Genomic DNA, 18904 nt, shown 5'->3' with positions numbered 1-18904 from the left:
GGTTACCCTTGAGCACCCAGCTAGCACATCGTTGATTCCATTAGTGGCTATTCTATTTCATGACAGTACTCTTTTATACCCTAATTTATATTCATCATTTCAGTATTCAAAAGTACGGTATAAAGGCACCAAAACTAAATGACCATATATATAAGATTTTGTGATGGTGAGGTTCTCACGTAGCTCCTGGCAATCACGTAAGCAAAGCACCAAGGGACCCTTACTCGACCATACCAGATAGCTTTTGGCTGACTTCTTTCTTTTTAGATGGCCTTACTGTGGCGTGGAGTATAGGGGTGGAACTGAAAGACTTGAGGTTGAATGTGATAGTGTTGATTACTTTGGTGGCAAGTTTTGAACACCAACAGTTATGTAAGAAATCATTGCTTTTTAGTTTTAAGCACGTGTTTCGAGAAGCAAACTCGGCAGCAGACTTCATGGCAAGGCTTCAATCTGGCACACTGCACTGGCTGAATATTCTTTACTCTCCTCCACAGGACATGGAGTCGTTACTGTTAAAAGACAAGCAAGGGAGTTGCCCCGCATCCCAAAATGTAAGGCTGTCAAGAGGGAGAAAGGCCAAAAGGGTCCCTAAACTGCTGCTTATTAATCAGAAACATGAAAGATATTAACAAGTTGAGGCGACCAGATCTTGACAGGGATTAAATTAAAGTATAAGCCAACTTGGGTGTGGAAAAATTGTGAGAAATAGAAGAATAGCGAAGTGGATATATGAAGTAGAGAGATTGGCTGATCTATATCAACCTGCTTCAACTGACATCCTATTATTTCCTATGTACACATCAACTCATTCTAGTAGTTAACTTGTTCTAGCCGTTTTTATAAATGTCAGCAACTCGATATTGCTTGAAGTCAAGGCATCAATGGAGCCTAGCATTCAACCATTACAAGATTACAACCACCGCTTTGTTGTCTTTGCTGATGATGGGTGGACAGGAGGCGGTGTCCTGGCATTCCTGTTATTGCTCATAGGTGTACCTACATATGAAAATACCAAAACAAATTTCCATCATCATCACAGAAAAAATGTGTTGGGAACACAAAAACAGACCAGAATGATGCCAATAATTGTACTTACTCAACTCGATTGGCTTCTCTCCAAGGGAAGATCTGCGGGACCTGTTTGACCCTGATGTTTGGACACCGGTAAGTGATTCCCTACGTGCTGCTTTTGCATGAGCCATGACAGGTGGTGACTTGAGATCATGCACATTGCCCACCCCCCTGACAGGTGACTTTAGTTCTAATGTCTTCTGTAGGTTCCTGTAATTTTTATGCAGAGATGTTCACATTGAATTACAGTCAAGAACGCTTATCCTATTAAGGTTTTTCACATCTTGACACAACTGCATACAATATTAGACGTTTCTAAAAGAATGTATATGTCAGTATTCTTCATTATGATCCATGTTGCATGGGCCAACAACTATAGTCTTAAGTTAATAAGAACTGAATTTTGCCTACCTTTTCTCAGAGCCACTAATCAGTTTCCCGATGGTTGTTCGCAGCGATTTTCTTACTTGAGATCCTTTACCATTTGCCGTTCTGGACTCTGTAGAAATTACTGTTTGCATGAGATTCTGTATGTCATTTCTAGTGTATACTTTAGGCTCAGGAGTACTTGGTAGCTCAAGTCTAGGAATTTGTGTTCGACAATCAGTCTTTAGTGCTTGCTTTTGGAAGGATGAACTAGTAGGGCTTCGAGGAGGCTTAGAATGATAAGCCTCCATCACTGAGCTGCCGTTGCTGAGATTCCCAAACTGTTTTGTAACTGCCTCTTCATCTTGAAACTGTCTGTATTTCTGTACGGATACTGTGCTAGCATGTAAAGACCTACTAACATCTGCTGATACTTTTATCTGACTATTGTCCTCATTTCTTGAGCCTTCCGAGCTCAACCTCCTTGCCCGAGTTATAGAAGATGGAATTTTTGGTCCTCTCCTGTCTTCTGCTTTCATTGCCTTCTCAGACTTCATGGTGCTACCATTCTCAATGCTCAACCTTCGAGTACGTGGGGGAGTTTTCTCAATCGCTGCCATTTGTTTCTCAAATGGAGATTTAGGTTCTTTCATTTTGTATGAAGGTGTGCTCGGTGCTTCCTTATTTGCCAATGCCTTCTTGAGGTTCTCAATCTACAAGAATTTATTCAATAGTTACAAAAGCAGGGTCAATTGAATATAATTTACATGCAGGCAGAGTAGTAGATTTGAGTAACCCAAACCAAAACGTCCAGTGTTGAATCGCTCAAGTAAATGGCACAATTAATTATATGCTTACCTGCTCTTTGAGCTGCATAACCTCACTGCTTTCTTTATTTAAACGAGCAGCACCAAGTTCCACTGTTGAAACTCTCCTAGCAAACTTCAAGGTACTTAATGTTTCTCCAAAAGAGTCTTCTTCCGGACTCACATGAGCAAACATCAATGTCTTAGCATGTCCACCTAGACATTTTCCATATAAAAAATATCAGTAGAAAAGAAAAACAAAAAACATAATCTAAATGAAGAACAATGTGTGCCATTCTGAAACTAATAAACTGGAGGTTTTGATAACAACCTAATGAGTCTTGCAAGAGAAGCGTGAGTTTGCTGTTTCTGTAGGGTATGTGAGAGTTCTTCTGAGCCAAAGCGGTGACCACATCTCCAAGACAAGAAAGAGACTTATTAATATGTTGAGCCTCCTTTAGCCTATCTCCAGTAACTTCCGATTTGTCCACCCTTTCACTTCCCGCAAGGTCAACCAAATGCAAGCAACTACGAAGCATGTTTCCAGATGTATATTTCCCATGCACGTGTACTGTCAGGATACTGCAAAGTGAAACACACAATCCTCGTGATATCTGTCTCGGACACATGCTCATTATCTGACAATCACTCTCAAGACCAGGTAACATTGCTATAACATAGAAAATATAAGGTAATTTTTTATATAAAGAAATTGAACCTTTGAAACTGACCTGTGGGAGCGGCTACTTCTGTTGTTGATTGCAGTGGAACAGACAACACGATTCACCTCTCCATATTTCATTAGATTTAGCACATCACTTGTGGACTTCACTGTATGCAATGTAGCATCTGGAAGGCTTAAGCCATTATCATTACTGCAGCTACGAATCTCTAACTTGTGCACATTAAGGATACCATTTACATGAATGCTTTAGAAATTGCAAGAATAAGCAAATTATCATTTTCCAAGACAGAATTCAGTAAGAAAGGATATTTGGTGGATGATGAATCTTCTGAAAGAAGGTCTCTGATTTGTTCATTATATATCTCCACCATTTGAACTTGAATCTCGTAACTTATGATATCTTTCCTTTGATTAGAAATTTCAAAGAGATCATTGAGAGCTAGATAATTAATCCCCAAATCCTTGGTTGATCCACCTGATGGACCACTCTGTCACCATATGAATATGAACCAAACTAAGTCTAACTCAGATAATTAGACCAAGATGATACGAAGCAAATCAAAGGTCTTACCATAGTATAAGTTTTGCCTGATCCAGTTTGGCCATATGCAAAGATACAAACATTATAACCATCCATGACAGATCGAATCAAAGGTTGAGTGTCATTAAACACATCATCTGAAATAAGATTGTGTAAAGAAATCAAATCCATGTACAAGACAAGACATCATAACCAACACACACTAGACTGAATTTTGTTACAATTTACCTTGTGTTGCACTTGGACCAAAAACACGATTAAACTGAAAGACTTTTCTTCCATCCTTTTTGGGTTTCAATGGGTCCGAAATCACAAGTGAACCATCCTCTCCAATAAAATCTATTACATTTCTAGTTCCAGCACAGAAAGCAGGTCTAATTCTGCAGAAAACCCGGATATTTCCTAGAAGGTAAAACTTTTTATCAGGACATGATGATTGTGCAGCTCCAAATTAAAACAAAAGTATGATGAACATTGAACTTGTACCTTTCAAATCTTGTACCATATTGTATAACTTTCTGTTCTCTTCCACCACCTTGTGATACTGAACTGCAGCAGTGGACATCTCTTCTACTTGACTTCCTGAGACCGTGCAAGTAATGATGGGAAAAATTCTCAGAAGAAGAATTCATGCATTTACTCCGGTAAGCTCCATGTGTAAAATTGGGAAGTACAATTTATGATACAACTATTTTTTGCATTTATACAGTTTAGCTGAATTCATCATGAGAAAAAGATGTCTATGGAGAAGCCATAAAATCTAAGAACAAACTAAAACATATGCATTTGAAGTTAAAAAGTTTAGAAGAAAAATCTAAATGACAAAGCATGTAGGAAATGGAGCAAATAATCTCAACAAGGGTTACTCAATTTAGCTACAAGATGATTGCTAACGTAATATACCTATATTTTTCAAATCTATTTGCAGTTGTGATTGTAAGTCTTCAAACTCTCTTTTTGCTGTTAACAACAAATCCTTGAGGTCCTGACAATAAAATTTTAAAAAAATATATGATTAACAACAATATGAGCATTTCTTGTTATCAGGTTGGTTAAAGATTTCAGACCTGATCTTTCAGCTAAAATAGAGAAATGATTCAATATATTTGGATTACTCCATCACTGTTAGACACCTCATATGTTAGAATAGTCTAAAAATGAGAAGGAATCCTTGCACTTTTTGCCGTCTGGAATATCCAAGTGGTAGAATGCAACATAGACGGACTCTCCATTTTTCCTAGCGAACCCGTAACCAAAAATTGTGTCCACAAGACATGTTTGGACATAAATATGGATATGATCCACCAAATAAACGATATTTTAAAAAGTTGAGCATACCCGTATTTGACACATGCATGTATTAGACTCAGCCAGCAGGTAACATAGTTTTCCATAATGTTTTTGCAACTAATACAGGATAGATGAAGAAAACGAAATACATACTGAAAGTTCCTTTTCCTGCATTTTCAATAAATTTATGTGGTTTTGATTAGCCTTCTTCGTGCAAGCCCTTGATCCCTGTAAAAACGATGAAGGTCTCATCAGATTTTGCTACATCAGACATGGTAATCAATGCCAAAGCAACAGAAAAACTTGTTATACAGACTGACACAAATCATATGGAGACCTAAATATCTCCATATTATGATACTGAACCAAAACTACCAACAGTCTTTTAATGAATAATTTCAGATTCTCAAGTGTTCATTATTTTACAAACAATGTTTAACTTAGAAGCTGCAGTATTTGCCAGATACTTAAATGATGGGTTTTAAAAATTACTATTTATCCCTAAGATTTTGCATTTTAATGCTGAAATTGATAGCTAAATTGAGGTTAATGTTATTTAAGGTAATTACTAACTTATGCGGTGACAAAATCTATATCATCCTATTCATCATTTTTCTTAAAACACTTACACATTTGAGGCACATACTTATATCCTAACATAGGTCAAAATGTTAATTTTCTGGCAGACTGACATTTAAATTTCTAGGCCTCATCAATTCTTTATAAATTATATACAGGCCTCACCAATTCTTTAAACATGGATTTCAGCTGTTTTAGAACATAAAGGGCATGACTACACTCACTTAAACACTTCACTAATAAGGAAAGAGGGGGAAAACAGAAAGGAATCAGCTGGTACTCTATTATAAGTTTCAAATCCATAATTTCAGAATTTAGTCCACATAAAGCACTCTTATAGGTGTTCTTTCAGAAATATAGATTATATTGAATTTTCATTTGGAGAAGATAAGAATTTTTTCTTGGCTGCTCTGAGCTCACCTCTGGGATCTTATTTACAAGTTGCTCCTCCAGGCAACTTGAAATCATCTTGCTCAATACTTTGACTGAATCCTGTATCAGAGGAGAATTAAATACAGAAACTGAAGTCTATACATTCATTTTGTTGAATAAGAACAAGGTCCATATACAAAACATATATATCTGTATATTACCGGATTTCTACTATGGAAAGAACCCAAAAAGTTGTCATCAAAGTTTTCCTTTGTGTCAACCATGTAGTCGGCTAGTAACTTCACAATTGTATCTACAAGCACATGCATCACATAAACGTCAATTAATAAGGAACTTGATTAACATTCTCTCTAAAACAACAATGTTTGCTTCGGATAATACATATGTTAAGGTAAAAAGACAACAACAAAAAAAAAACAAGTAGCCAGAAATAAATGTGCCTCCCTTTTATTTAGCGTTTACACTACAGGACCAATAACTTTTATTAAGAGGATTCCTATATTGACCGCGTCAAATGCACTATTTGCCAACAGCTTGAACAAACAATGTTGCTGTAGAAAGTTTAAAAGTTTTTAAGGGCAACTCAAACAAAATGAATCAGAACCTTCAAGTTTATAGACTTCGCCATTGGCAGGCGGTCGTTTATCACAAGCAGCAGGCATGTCCAAGCGCCTACAAGATTCTGATGAGGCTCGCGAGTTGATCTTAGTGGAAGAATGCATTACCATGGGGGACCTTGTAAGCTTATAATATCCATTTGCAGTTCCGCAATTAATCTGCTTACATTCATGATATGACTTGAGGGCTAATATGCAGTCTACAACCTTAGCTGAAGACCCTGCGTCCAAGTTATCCTGTTCCAAAGTTTCAACGTAAATTTGCAACCAGAAACTACAACAGTTATTCAATGTGGAAACCGAATTTACCCTTTCGAGATCACAAGCTCCAAAGGCTGGCAATTTAAGGTCTTCAATGGCAACAAGAAAATTCCTAACATTTTCAAAGTATTGATAGGCTGCTGGAGGCTGAAACTCCCGATTGAGTGATTGTGCATGTGAATTACTCTCCACGACCTTGAAATTCGTGGGAAGAGTGCAATTTTAAAAGATAAGGATGAGGCTTAGCTTAACTTAACTATACGTTAAACAAAAGATAGTAAATCTGGTGATACCTTGGGTACTGCACCAGGATGGATCTTGTTAATTACATTGCAAAGAATCAAACCATTTCTCAAGCAAGAAATGAACTCTTTTTCTGATGGCTGGCTTGATATCCCCAGTGGACCAACTAAGGTTTCTAACCAAGCAACAGCCACATATCTTCTCAAAGCTACGAAAACCAGTGAACAAAATGGTAATGTTCATCAACTTCTTTGATTAAAATAATAAAAGAACTAAAGGGTTGAATAGTATCAAACTTTTTTCATAACAAAAAGGAAACTTTATTTGCAATGGAAAAATATATGTATGAAAACTTCACTTTCTTGTTTCTTTTCAATCTCTTTGCTAACGTAGAAAGAAATGAGTAAAGGAAACCAACCAGCTTCTTCAGCTTTTCTTGAAGCCAAATTGAGGTCATGGAACCCAGTTCTTGTAACATACTCCATTTCAAATCCCTTTTTTCTATTCTTCCTTTCACATATCAAATCAAACTCATCAGAACAAGTTGAAAATAAAGAAAAAAATATATCCCAAACTTTAAATCATATCATATAAAAACCAATAAATACCCATTAATTCATTTATCTCCCTATATATTAAAAACTATAACTTGGACCAAAAAATTGAGGAAAAGGAACATACTTTGATAATCTTTTCTAGGTATCCTTTTTTAACCAAAACCAAAAACAAAAAAACTAAAGTTAACCCAGAAAAAAGAAAAGGAACTTAAGGAGCAAAAATGGTGTTGTCGCAGTCAAATGAGGATAAAAAAATCAAAGGATGTTTAATTCTTTTTTGTGGGATCCCTCTCTTCTTTGTGTCTGCCTTGATATTTTGCAATCTTGTAATTTTGTTTCTTCCTATGGCCTTGGCTTCGGTGTTTGGCTTGGATCCGAAGCTCAGGCCTTCAAAATCGTAACGTTAACTTTTTTGAGCAGAAATTTGAATTCAAATACGTAGGTCCACGCGGGGGATAATCCTATCCGTTGTTTATGCCACGTGGAATACCTGAACCTACGGATGAGATTTATCGTTGGAGAAATGTTTTGGCGATGATTTGAATAGGGCGTGGTGGGCACATCCTTGAGAATTAATGTACGTGCATAGCACGTACAACATATGCGCGTGAGGTTTGTGGTATGTGCATTCTTACAAAGATAAGTAAAAAAACTTAGGATTTTACTCTCTCCAGTACAACAATCATTGGTGTTGCACTAATTTTCACGGAATTTAAAAAATATTTATTAAAATTTGTACTAAACATATAAAAATTCACAAAAAAATTAATTGATGTTTTAAATATAAGGGTAAAGTTAATTATTTATTTCAAATTTCATTATGTATATGATCAATTTTTTATTGATTTATTATAAAAATAAATAAAAATATCTTCGTAAAAAATATAATTTAATTTGTATAAAAAAATATTTTTAGTAATTTTCTAACTGGATGACTATTTAGTTGACTAATGATAACAACTCAGTAAAACACTTAAAAATATAAATAATGTTGATATTTTTATTAATTTTAAAATATAAAAGATAAAATGTTAAAAAAACATAAATTTAAAATATTAAAACCTTGAGATATAAATAATATCATTTATGGATTAAGTTTTAACTCAATTGACATTATTACTATTACAACAATAATAATGATGTGGGTTTGAATAGGCATAAACATGTATTTTCTTCCGGTTTGCAAATAATGGGTAGAAGTAAATTTTGTATAGAAAAAAAGTAACATTTGATTTTATTTTTTTTTAAATTACACATTGTTAGTGAAATATTTTAATTCATAAGCAAAATTCAATTATGGTTGCATGTGCTCTTTTTTCAATTTTTGGAATTTTTTACCCTAACTTAAATGAGACATGTGTTACCCTTAAAATTCTAAGTTTTAAATTTTTTTTGACAAATTTCTAAATAATTTTCATTTTTTTACCAAAAAAACATATGATTATTTTTACTAAAATGCCTTATGCTTTGCCATGTGGTAGCCCCTATTAGGCATCGACTTATTGTTTTTTAGTGAAAAAATTAATTATAAAGCGTCATGTGTCAAACATAAATTATTATGTATTAAAAAATGATAACATTGCATGTTACATTATTATTATTTTTCTCTAAATAATTTAAATTAATCAATAGATAAATAATAATAATAATTATATTATTAGAAATCCATAGACTATATATAAAAGGAAGCCCTTTTCTTGTAACACAAGTTCTTTTTTTTTTCATTTCAATTACAATGATAAAATTTCAGTTTTGATAGTTAAACTCAAATATAATGTTTAATCTTTATATTTTTATCTTCTTCTTTTTTTGCCATTTCAATTATAATGATAAAATTTTAGTTTTGATCCTTCTATTAAACTCAAATTTAAGATCTAATCTTTATATTTTTACATGCTTTTGCTTGCCATTTCAATTATAATGGTAAAAATTCAGTTTTGATCCCTCTGGTAAACTAAAATTTAAGATTTAATCTTTATATTTTTATTTGACATAATTTAGTTCTCTATTTTTACAATGATATTAGGTAGTCCAAATAATTAACATATTTAGCTATTCTGGTTAAATTTTTCTGTCCATTTAAAAAATCCTATTCAATCAAAAAATTTATTTTGGCATAATGAATTGGAACAAGTGTCATTAAAAAAATTCATATTAGCTACTAAAAATATTAACTGTGCTAATTATTTGGATTAACTAATAACATGACTCTTTTTTTATATTTTAATCATTATAATATAATGATAAATTTTTAGTTTTGATCTCTGCTATGCTCACATTTGAGATTTAGTCTTTATATTTTAATTAATCATCTACTTTTATGATGACATTAGTTATTCTAAAAAATTAACATCCTTAGCTATATTGATTAAAATGATTACGTGAATTTCTCTTAAAAACACCTTCTTAACACAATATATATTTCTAGGTGAAGTTGGATTGGGTATTTTTTAAAAAAATTTGACATAAACATTTTAACCAAAATAATTAAGGGTATCAACTATTTCAACTAACTAATTATATTATGTAGAAGAACCAAATTATATAAAATTAAAGAATAGATACTAAATTCTAAATTTTAGTATAGTAGAGAGATCATAACCGTAATTTGATCTAAAACAATCTATGTTTAACACAATTAATAGTTTTTTATTTAATAAAAGGGTAATTATTTAGAAGGTGAAAAATTTTAACTATAAAAGTGGGATTAAAATTTTGCCACATATCTATTAATATTTAAATAATAATAATTTAATTTAATTGGTATAAGTTATTATATAGTTATCTGAAATAAGTGGGAGATAACAAACTAATATTTACTAATATATATGCCTTACAAGTAATAAAAAAGTATGCTTGAATGAAAATTATTCATATTTCATTATTGGTATTAATTGTTTTCTTCACATTATAAAACCCAAATTTTGTCCGGCCCAAAACCCAAACCAGACCAAACTAAAATTTTTTTAAAAAAAGGCTAGTAGTCCATGTAACCAAATTACAAACCCAATAACAAACCCAATCAGAACAGCTCAATAGTAAAAAAACCCTAAGCCTACAAACTAAAAAATCTCAGCAAGCAAAAACCCTAGGTGCGCTGCACCTAGGTCTTCTGTTGCCCTTAGGCCTGCCACTGCCACTGCCTTTGTCGCCACCGCCACATGCTTCCCCCACGCACGCCTGACACCTGCAGAGAGAAATCAATGCAAACAGTAGAAGCAGACAACGGAGAAACAAACAAAATATAGAAAATAAATAGTTTGTAATGGCCTATAAAAAAAACAACAAGAGCTATTTTGTATTTTCTCTTCTTCGGCTACAAACACATAAAAAGAAATACAAAAAAAGAAGAAGAAGAAGGGATTACCTCTTATTTTAGAGTTTATCTGTTTGTTTTGTTTTATTTTGATTCCATTTTATTTATTTGTTTATTTTCTTTAAAATACGAAAGATAATAAAAAGGGAGGAAAAGTAGAAAGAAACATACCTGAATCGGCCCTTAGATCCGTCGTTATCGGTCCTTCGTCGCCGTCGGATTCGAGTTTAGGGAAGGACCAAGATTTTTTTCCCTCATTGTTTCCCCATTCTAAGGCTTTGGTCTTTGAACGCGCTTCAAAGCGCTGATCAGGAGCGCCCTCCTGCGTCGCCGACCGTTGGCCACGACGGCCCGAGCAACGGCCCTGTTGGCCGGACTTGGAGAGGACGAGAGAGAGTTTTCAAACTCTGTTTCTTTTTTTAAAGGGGTGGCTAAACTGATTTGTTTCTCTGTTTTTTTGGCTTTTATAAGGGGTAAATACGGCGCCGTTTTGAGCCCTTGCATCAGTGGCCAAAACGACGCCGTTTTGTCTTAGACCCGAAATTGACCCGACCCAATAACCAGGATCCGCGTGTTTTGTTGGGAGGGGCTAATTGCATGTTCAGCCCCTCCACTTTTACAACATAGTGTAATCTGATTCTTTTTTATTTTTGATTTGGGCCATAAGATTTACCGCTCGTTTCATTTTCGTCCATTGAAACGCAGCACAGGAGGTCAATGGGATATTTTCCCAATTAATCCCCGCTTTACTTTGCGCATTTGAAATTGGTCCCTTTATTTTTTATTTTTTTAATCTATCCTGCTAATTTAATTTAAGCTACAATTAAGCCCTTTCTATCTTAATTCTTTATTTATTTAGTTAGTTATTTGTTTGCTTATTTACATCTTTATTTAAAACTTTGTCATACACGTACATACACACATTTTTATAATATACATACGCACATATTTTATGTTTTATATATTTATACATACATATGTGTTTTATATTCTATAACTTTAAAATATATATATACATGCATTCTTATAATATATATGTGTTTTACATTTTATAACTCCTATATATATACATACATATATTCTTTTTTTTTGTATATACTATCTTAAAATATACGTATACTTATATACATTTTATAATACATATATGTACATATATTTTATAATTTATATACATATATATTTGTTATATTTTTGACAATTTTTAATATATATATGCACACATATTCTTATAATTTTTATGGTTTTATTAATTTTATTTATTGCATTTTTGTTTCACTCGATGTTAATTTATTTATTTGCGTATATGTTCGTTATTGTTTTCAAAGAATGTCTTAGTTATTCATTTATTTATTTGTTGTGATATGATCGATTTGTCTCTCCTATTATTTATCTCGTTTACTATGACGCGCCTATTATTTACGCTTCCATTATCGTGTTCATCATTGTTTGCTACCCACATTAACGTCATGCTCTACTATTCCGAGTTAGATTAATTTCAATGCATAAATTATGATTTTTTGAATAAGAAAAATCTCATGTTTAGATTCGAGAAAGTCGTACCCTAACTTACGGGGTTTGTAAAAGCCCGATTTTAGGTCTAGTCGGAACAGTGGTTTCGGGACCACAAATCCGACGAGGAAAAATAAAATGGCCTGAATTTTCAGGGGTGTCGGAACGATGATTCGAGATCACTAAATCCTACAAATGAGTAGAAAATATTATTAATTTAGTGAGTATAAGTTAAATGTGAAGTTAAGAAAATTTTTGAAATAGTGAATAGTGCACTAGAAATAAATATTAAAATAATTAGAAAAAATGAGGTATCGAGACCTCGGAGATTTTAAATCGAGCCATAAATATTTTTATAAATATTTATGGAGTGTTAAAAGTTAGTATTAAAGTTTTGTTAAGAAATTTTAAAGTTCCGATAATTAATTGAACAAAAAGGACTAAATTGTAACAAATGCAAAATTATGAGAAATGATTAAATAGCTTAAATGATAAAAGGAAGAGGGCTTAAAAGGCAAATATACCCAAGGTCTATTTGGGCTGGACGGCAAAGGCATGAAATCAGCAACAAAGTAAGGAGAATTAATGGAAAAATTGGAATATTGCAAAATTTACTTAATAAAATTAGGACCAATGTGGAATTATCTAGATTTCTCTTTATTTTTCTGCATTCTCATCAGCAAAAACACCATATAAGGGTTTCCTTAAGCTGGTTCTTCCCATTTTTACTGCAGGTAAGTTCAATTCTTGATTATTTCTTGAAAATTTTATATTTTTGTGACTTTTACAACTAGACCCACTTGTTGAATTCATTAGTTTTTGATTCTATGAAAGAAGTTGAAAGTTGCTATGAATATGTGCTGGAAGTATATGATGATTTAGCATGGAATTAGAGCTTTAAATTGTTTATATGCTGATTTTATTGAAAGAATTGAATAGAAAGTGAATGTTTGGACCTAATAGTAAAACAAGTTAGGGTTTTGTGAGGAAATTCTGAATTTCAATAATTATGAATAACTTATAATGTCTAGGTAAAGTACTAATTGAGAAAAATTAGCTTAATTGAGGGGTTAATTGAGCAAGGACTGAATTGTATGAACTGTGAAATTTGGGGCAAAATGGAAATCAACATTTTGCACTAAAACAGTTTTGGACAGCAGCAGTAGTTTAACTTTGAAAAATCACCAAAAATTGTGGGAATCGAATTAGAGAATGAATAAAATATGAAATTAAATATTATTGAGTCTAGTTTCTCATAGAAGAAACGGTGTAAGTAATAGAATTGTAAATTATGAGATATAATAAATTTTGTGAGACACAGTCAGAATGATTTCGGGTTCCCAATTTGGAAAATCATAAAAAAATTGAAGAAAAATAATTAGGGGCTTAAATTTATATATTTAAAATCTTGAATGAGTCTATTTTCAAGAGAAATAAACGGAAACATCATCTGAATCCTGTACAATGAGATAATTAATTTTTAGTGAATAAGGGTCGGAATTGTCTAGCAGTGAAACAGGGGAGACTTTAAAGAATAAACTGTACTTATTGGCTAAGCCAAAAATTCTAAAAATTTTATGGTTAAAAGATATGTGAGTCTAGTTTCAGATATAATTAACGAATCTTAATTTGAAGTTTCGTAACTCAAGATATAAATAATTTAGTGACTTTGACTCGGATAGACAGATTTAAATTTACTTATAATTAAATAGTGAAAATATAGTTAATGTTATTTAAGCGTGTTATATACATTAAGGATGTGGAATGGAGATGATGAGGCAGAAAATTGGAAAATATATGAATGACTTGTGTATAAATCGGTCATATATTCAATCATAATCGATAAATGTTGAATTAGAAATGATGTAATGTTTTATTTCAAATAGTTACTATGAGATTGATGATGATCTAATTTTAGCTAAATTAAAAGCTAAAGCGATGTTTTCATTGCAAAATTAAGAATTTCATAAATGTGTTAATGAATGGCATAATCGATAAATGTTAAGTTAAATGGTAAATACGTATTAGTATTGAACTTAATGATATTGAATTGTATGAGAAGTAAATAGAAATTCCTATTGCTAGTGATATGATTTGAATTAAAAGAATTGTTGTGATATTGAAATGTATATTGGATTGAGAAATTGATTTGAATTGTGAACATGAGAAATTATGAATTGAATGAAATGGAAATGAAGCATTGAATTGTTAAGACTTGTGACTTACATGAATATAAATCGGGTCTCGTAGGCCCTATTTATTATGAATATAATATTTAGAGGATATATTGTGAAGAATTACAAAAGCATGTTAAAAATTTGAAAGTTTTAATTTAGATCAAATTTTATAATACGGTTAAATACATTTACAAGTGTATGTGTTCTGGTAATGCCTCGCACCCTATTCTGGCGACGGATATGGGTAAGGGGTGTTACAGGGTTTCGATTTTCACAATAAATCTAAATACACGAATCTTTTCAAATTTAAGTTTTTAAGCAGTCTCGGGAATTAATAAAAAATCGTGTTCTAACTTACGGGACATGATTTCTTTACCAAACCCGAGATAATCGAATCGAATATCTTTCAAATAAACAAATCTTTCGGCATTTATTCTCAAATCGAGAATTTGATACGTTGTGTCCTAACGCATTGGATATGACATGTTGTTTTCTCGATATGAGGAGTTCTCAAAAAATAATAAAGGCAATATTTTGCATTTGGAAATTCGAGAAAACGTGCCCTAACGTGTTGGGTTTCGATTTCTCGTTTGACCAAATAGCCAAATATCCTCTTAAAACTTCAAAGTATGGGTTTCTGAAACCATAAGGTGATCTTGGTTTCGAGGGTTTAAAGTATCGTATCCTAACGTGCTGGATGTGATATTCCTTCAGAACAAGAGAATCTTAAATTTCAATCCATGTTATTCAGGTTTTTTTAAGGATCGTATTTTTTAAAACTCTTCAAAGTTTTCAATCTTCGACATTAAGACACTAATTAATCAACTAGGTACCAAGTTTTGGGCATTACGAGGGTGCTAATCCTTCCTCGTACGTAACTGACTCCCGAACTTGTTTCTTTGAATTTCACAGACCAAAAGCATTGTTTTAATAAATCTAAACTGTTTATTAAAAACAACCGTTTTATGAGGTGACCCGATCACACCTCATCAAAAAAGATTGGTGGCGACTCCCATTTTTGTTTTCATTTTCAAAATCCAAGTCGACCCCGTTTTACCAAAAAAATGGTGTCGACAGCTTGACGACTCCACTGGGGAATAAATAAGAGAGTCAAGCCACAAGTTGATTATTTTTTGTCTTTTTGTCGAAAATGGAAAATTTGGTTCAAATTTACGATCCTTTTGCTGCACATAGTCTGCATCGTTTTGTTATATCTGCTTTATTTGTTTAAGTCTCGATATAGTTTTTGCATATTGCATTTACATGATCATTCGATCTTACCTTTTTAAGTGAGAGTGAGAAACTACGCCTTCGTGAGGTTTTCACCTCCGCATGGGATAGTGAATCGCTTTCGGGATACATCCGTACCTATGTCTTCGTGAGATTTTCATCTCCGCATGGCCATAGGGAAATGTATTCCCCTGAACTGAACTCAGTCCGTATGAGCCTATAATGAGTGAGGATCGAGGAATCTACTGGTTCGGGTACCCTTACTTTAGAACCGAACCGCATATAATAAGCCCTAAGAGCTTACCCTAGGTAGAACCACACCGAATCCCTAAAGGTCACCCGAAAATTCGGTAAATCTACGATCATTTTGTAACATTTTGTCTGTTTTGTTGTTATTACTTTGGTTTATAATCACTTTATTGGTTTGATTTTTTGATATGTTTCTGCATATTGCATTACATAACCGCTCGATTATACCGTCTTAAGTGAGAGTGAGAAGCTATTTCCTTCGTGAGGTCTTCACCTCCGTGCAAGATAACGGATCGCTTTCGGGATACATCTGAGCCTATGTCTTCGTGAGATTTTCATCCCCGTGCAGCCATAGGGAAATGTATTCCCCTAAACTGAACTTGGCCCATATGAGCCTATAATGGGTGAGGATCAAGGAATCTGCAAGTTCGGGTACCCTTTCTTTAGAACCGAGCCGCATATAGTAAATCCTGAAAACCTACCCTAGGTAAAGCCGCGCCAAACCTTAGTGGTCACCCAGATAGGTGTTCTATTATGTTGTTTATTTCTTCTGTACTGACGTATTTTGTTTTGTTTTGTTAATAATTGCTTTGCATTTTCATCAAATAGAAAAGAGGTGTTGATTCACATTCAAATATCTAAATAGAGAGCTTTTCATAAGAAAATGAGTTTCTTGATAAAATAGAAGACAATGCGGTTGTCTGAATATGGTCCGAGAAAACTTAACGAGGGAAATGTGATAGTCTGGCGAATGAGTACACGACTATGCCTCGTTGCCCGATGACTCAAGCTGACGAAGACTATTCGAGAGCTACTGACGCCAACTTTTTTAAAGAAGCCAATGAGTATCAAGAGGATGAGTGAACAATGGGTCGCAGCTCGGATCAAGCAAAAAGGAGATAGAGGAGGTGCCCCTTTGAAGAGTTTTCGAGATTCAATCTTACATATGGATTTGAAGAAAAGGATCGATGTCTTTACTTCGAGTATTAGGACAATGTCGTATATGTAAATATCTATTTTATGTAAAGAGATTTATTTTCTAGAAAAGTTGTTCTAATAGAATTGAATCAAGATTAACGTTTTTTTTTGCATTTATGCATCTGCATTACAATTCATTGCATGCATCTTTTCATTCATTAACATTACATTTCATTGCATACAATAAATTTCCTAAAATCCAAACGTGCATTGAGTTCAGAACTCTAGTACAGAGCCAGATAAATGATAAAGAATTGGAATTCTTTAAAGATATCGATGGTATGGAAAAGAAAGGTGTTTGTGCCTTTGAAGAAGGAACTAAAAAATAAATAAAAAACTTATCAGGAATTTATTTCTATATCCCCAGAGGCGTTCTGAACAATGAGGCTGTGGAGGAGATCCCTGTATTTTTTAGACCTAATTCGGAGTAATGTCCAAAACATGCTTATTGCTCTAAGCTTAGGAGCAATAATAATCCTTTTGTGAGATAGGCTTATGGTCAATATTTTTATTTCAATAAAATGCATCTTTGTTTCTCACTTCGAGCAAATATTCTTTTATTGTTTCCATTTCATTCATAATCATACTATACAGATAAATATTCTTAGATTCTTTGGATCTGGTTTTGTCCCTATAACAGGTCTCCAAATATCAATGATATGAGCGACACTGCTAGTGACTCAGAACTTTCTTTTGAGCAAGTTATATGTTTAGAGGAACCTCAAGACTTCGAAGATGATCGAGACTGTAGCTTATCTCCTGATTTATTAAGGATGGTAGAGCAAGTCGAAAAACATATCCTACTTTACAAAGCGAGATGCCATTAAGCTACTCCAACAATTCAAAAATGTTTTCGCATGGTCGTACCAAGATATGCCTGAGCTACTAAGATGTATGGATGCTCTTGAGGCTGAGAAGATATTGGAAGAGGTCTATAAGGGTGTCTGAGGAACATATGCTAATGGTTTTGCAATGGCTAAGCAAATCATGAGATTTAAGTACTGTTGGTCCACTATAAAAGGGGATTGCATCAGTTATACCAGGAAATGCCATAAGTGCCAATTTATGGAGACAAGATTCATATGCCTCATTCATCTCTTAATGTTATGACTTTTCTATAGACTTTCTCTATGAAGGGCATGGATGTCATTGGGCCGACCTCGCCAAAAGCTTCTGGTGGTCATCGGTTCATCTTTGTGGCCATCGATTACTTCGCTAAGTGGGTGGAAGTTGCTTCATATACCAATGTCACAAAGCTGGCAATCTGTAAATTCTTGAAAAAAAGAAATCATATGTCGGTATGGAATGCCAAAAAGGATCATATCTGACAATGCACTAAATTTGAACAACGACACGATATCAGAAGTTTGCAGTCTGTTCAAGATTAACATCATGTCACCCCAAAATGAACGGTACAAGTGGAAAAAAATAAAAAATAAAAAATAAAAAAATAACAAAAAGAAAAAAACCTCAACCGGGGTAACTCATTGATATATGGAATAGGGACAGTTTTACCCATCGAAGTTGATATTCCTACCATTCGAGTCTTGTCAGAGCTGAAGTTGGATGAAGCAGAATGGATCCAAGCCCGATATGATTAGTTAAAGTTGATTAAAGAGAAAATGTTGAAAACTATCCGTTATGATCAAATACACCAAAAGCAAATGATGCGAGCTCACAAAAAAAAGGGTTCGCCCAAAGAATTTCATGAGGAGAACCTAATAGCAAAGAATATCCTTCCCATACAAAAGGACTTTAGAAGAAAGTGGATGCCAAACTGGAAAGGACCTTATGTGGAATACCTTATCTGAAAAAGCGTCGATATTGACCAAGATGGACGGCAAGAACCTGCTTAGTCCTGTGAATTCTGACTCAAACAATAAATTTTCATTTGAAAAAGAAACAAAAAGAAAAAAATAAAATAAAAACGAAAAAATAAAAAGAAAAATGAGAGGCCAAGGTGAAAACCCGCAAAGGGCACCTTGAGACCAAAGAGGTTTTGAATTGAAAACCCAGGAATGGGCAGTTCAAAT

At 33.4% G+C, this 18904-nt stretch overlaps 1 protein-coding gene and 1 long non-coding RNA gene across 3 annotated transcripts; both read right to left on the bottom strand.

Moving 5' to 3' along the window:
• Nucleotides 1-709: 709 nt before the first annotated feature.
• LOC107920903 (kinesin-like protein KIN-14L) lies at nt 710-7817 on the bottom strand. 2 transcript variants are annotated; one of them, XM_016850725.2, is made up of 19 exons: nt 7537-7817; nt 7274-7365; nt 6906-7063; nt 6661-6807; nt 6339-6588; nt 5935-6026; nt 5762-5833; nt 4916-4990; nt 4376-4457; nt 3959-4054; nt 3701-3874; nt 3503-3609; nt 3241-3419; nt 2978-3142; nt 2578-2828; nt 2299-2462; nt 1486-2153; nt 1100-1284; nt 710-999 (listed from the first exon to the last, which is right to left on the bottom strand). In XM_016850725.2, the coding sequence occupies exons 2-19, from the start codon at nt 7338-7340 to the stop codon at nt 914-916; spliced, it is 3018 nt and encodes a 1005-aa protein (XP_016706214.2). In that variant the 5' UTR covers nt 7341-7365; nt 7537-7817; the 3' UTR covers nt 710-913. The 2 variants fall into 2 exon arrangements, with proteins under 2 accessions (XP_016706214.2, XP_016706217.2); XM_016850728.2 differs by having other exon boundaries at nt 7274-7361; nt 7537-7783.
• A 2451-nt stretch (nt 7818-10268) lies between these two features.
• On the bottom strand, nt 10269-11242 carry LOC107921792 (uncharacterized). Its single transcript, XR_001691097.2, has 2 exons — nt 10900-11242; nt 10269-10599 (listed from the first exon to the last, which is right to left on the bottom strand). It is a non-coding gene; the product is annotated as an uncharacterized lncRNA (long non-coding RNA).
• Nucleotides 11243-18904: the final 7662 nt, after the last annotated feature.

This window comes from Gossypium hirsutum, chromosome D01 (assembly GCF_007990345.1).
Source record: "Gossypium hirsutum isolate 1008001.06 chromosome D01, Gossypium_hirsutum_v2.1, whole genome shotgun sequence".
Classification (NCBI taxonomy): domain Eukaryota; kingdom Viridiplantae; phylum Streptophyta; class Magnoliopsida; order Malvales; family Malvaceae; genus Gossypium; species Gossypium hirsutum.
This window is presented reverse-complemented; position numbering and strand designations above follow the sequence as displayed.

Bases quoted from the DNA above. Each gene is read 5' to 3' on its own strand.
- LOC107920903 (XM_016850725.2), bottom strand. From the start codon at position 7,340: ATGGAGTATGTTACAAGAACTGGGTTCCATGACCTCAATTTGGCTTCA. The intron at 3,875-3,958 runs GTACAAGTTCAA...TTTACCTTCTAG, and splicing joins TATGGTACAAGATTTGAAAG to GAAATATCCGGGTTTTCTGC. The intron at 3,143-3,240 runs ATATCCTTTCTT...TAATGTGCACAA, and splicing joins GAAGATTCATCATCCACCAA to GTTAGAGATTCGTAGCTGCA.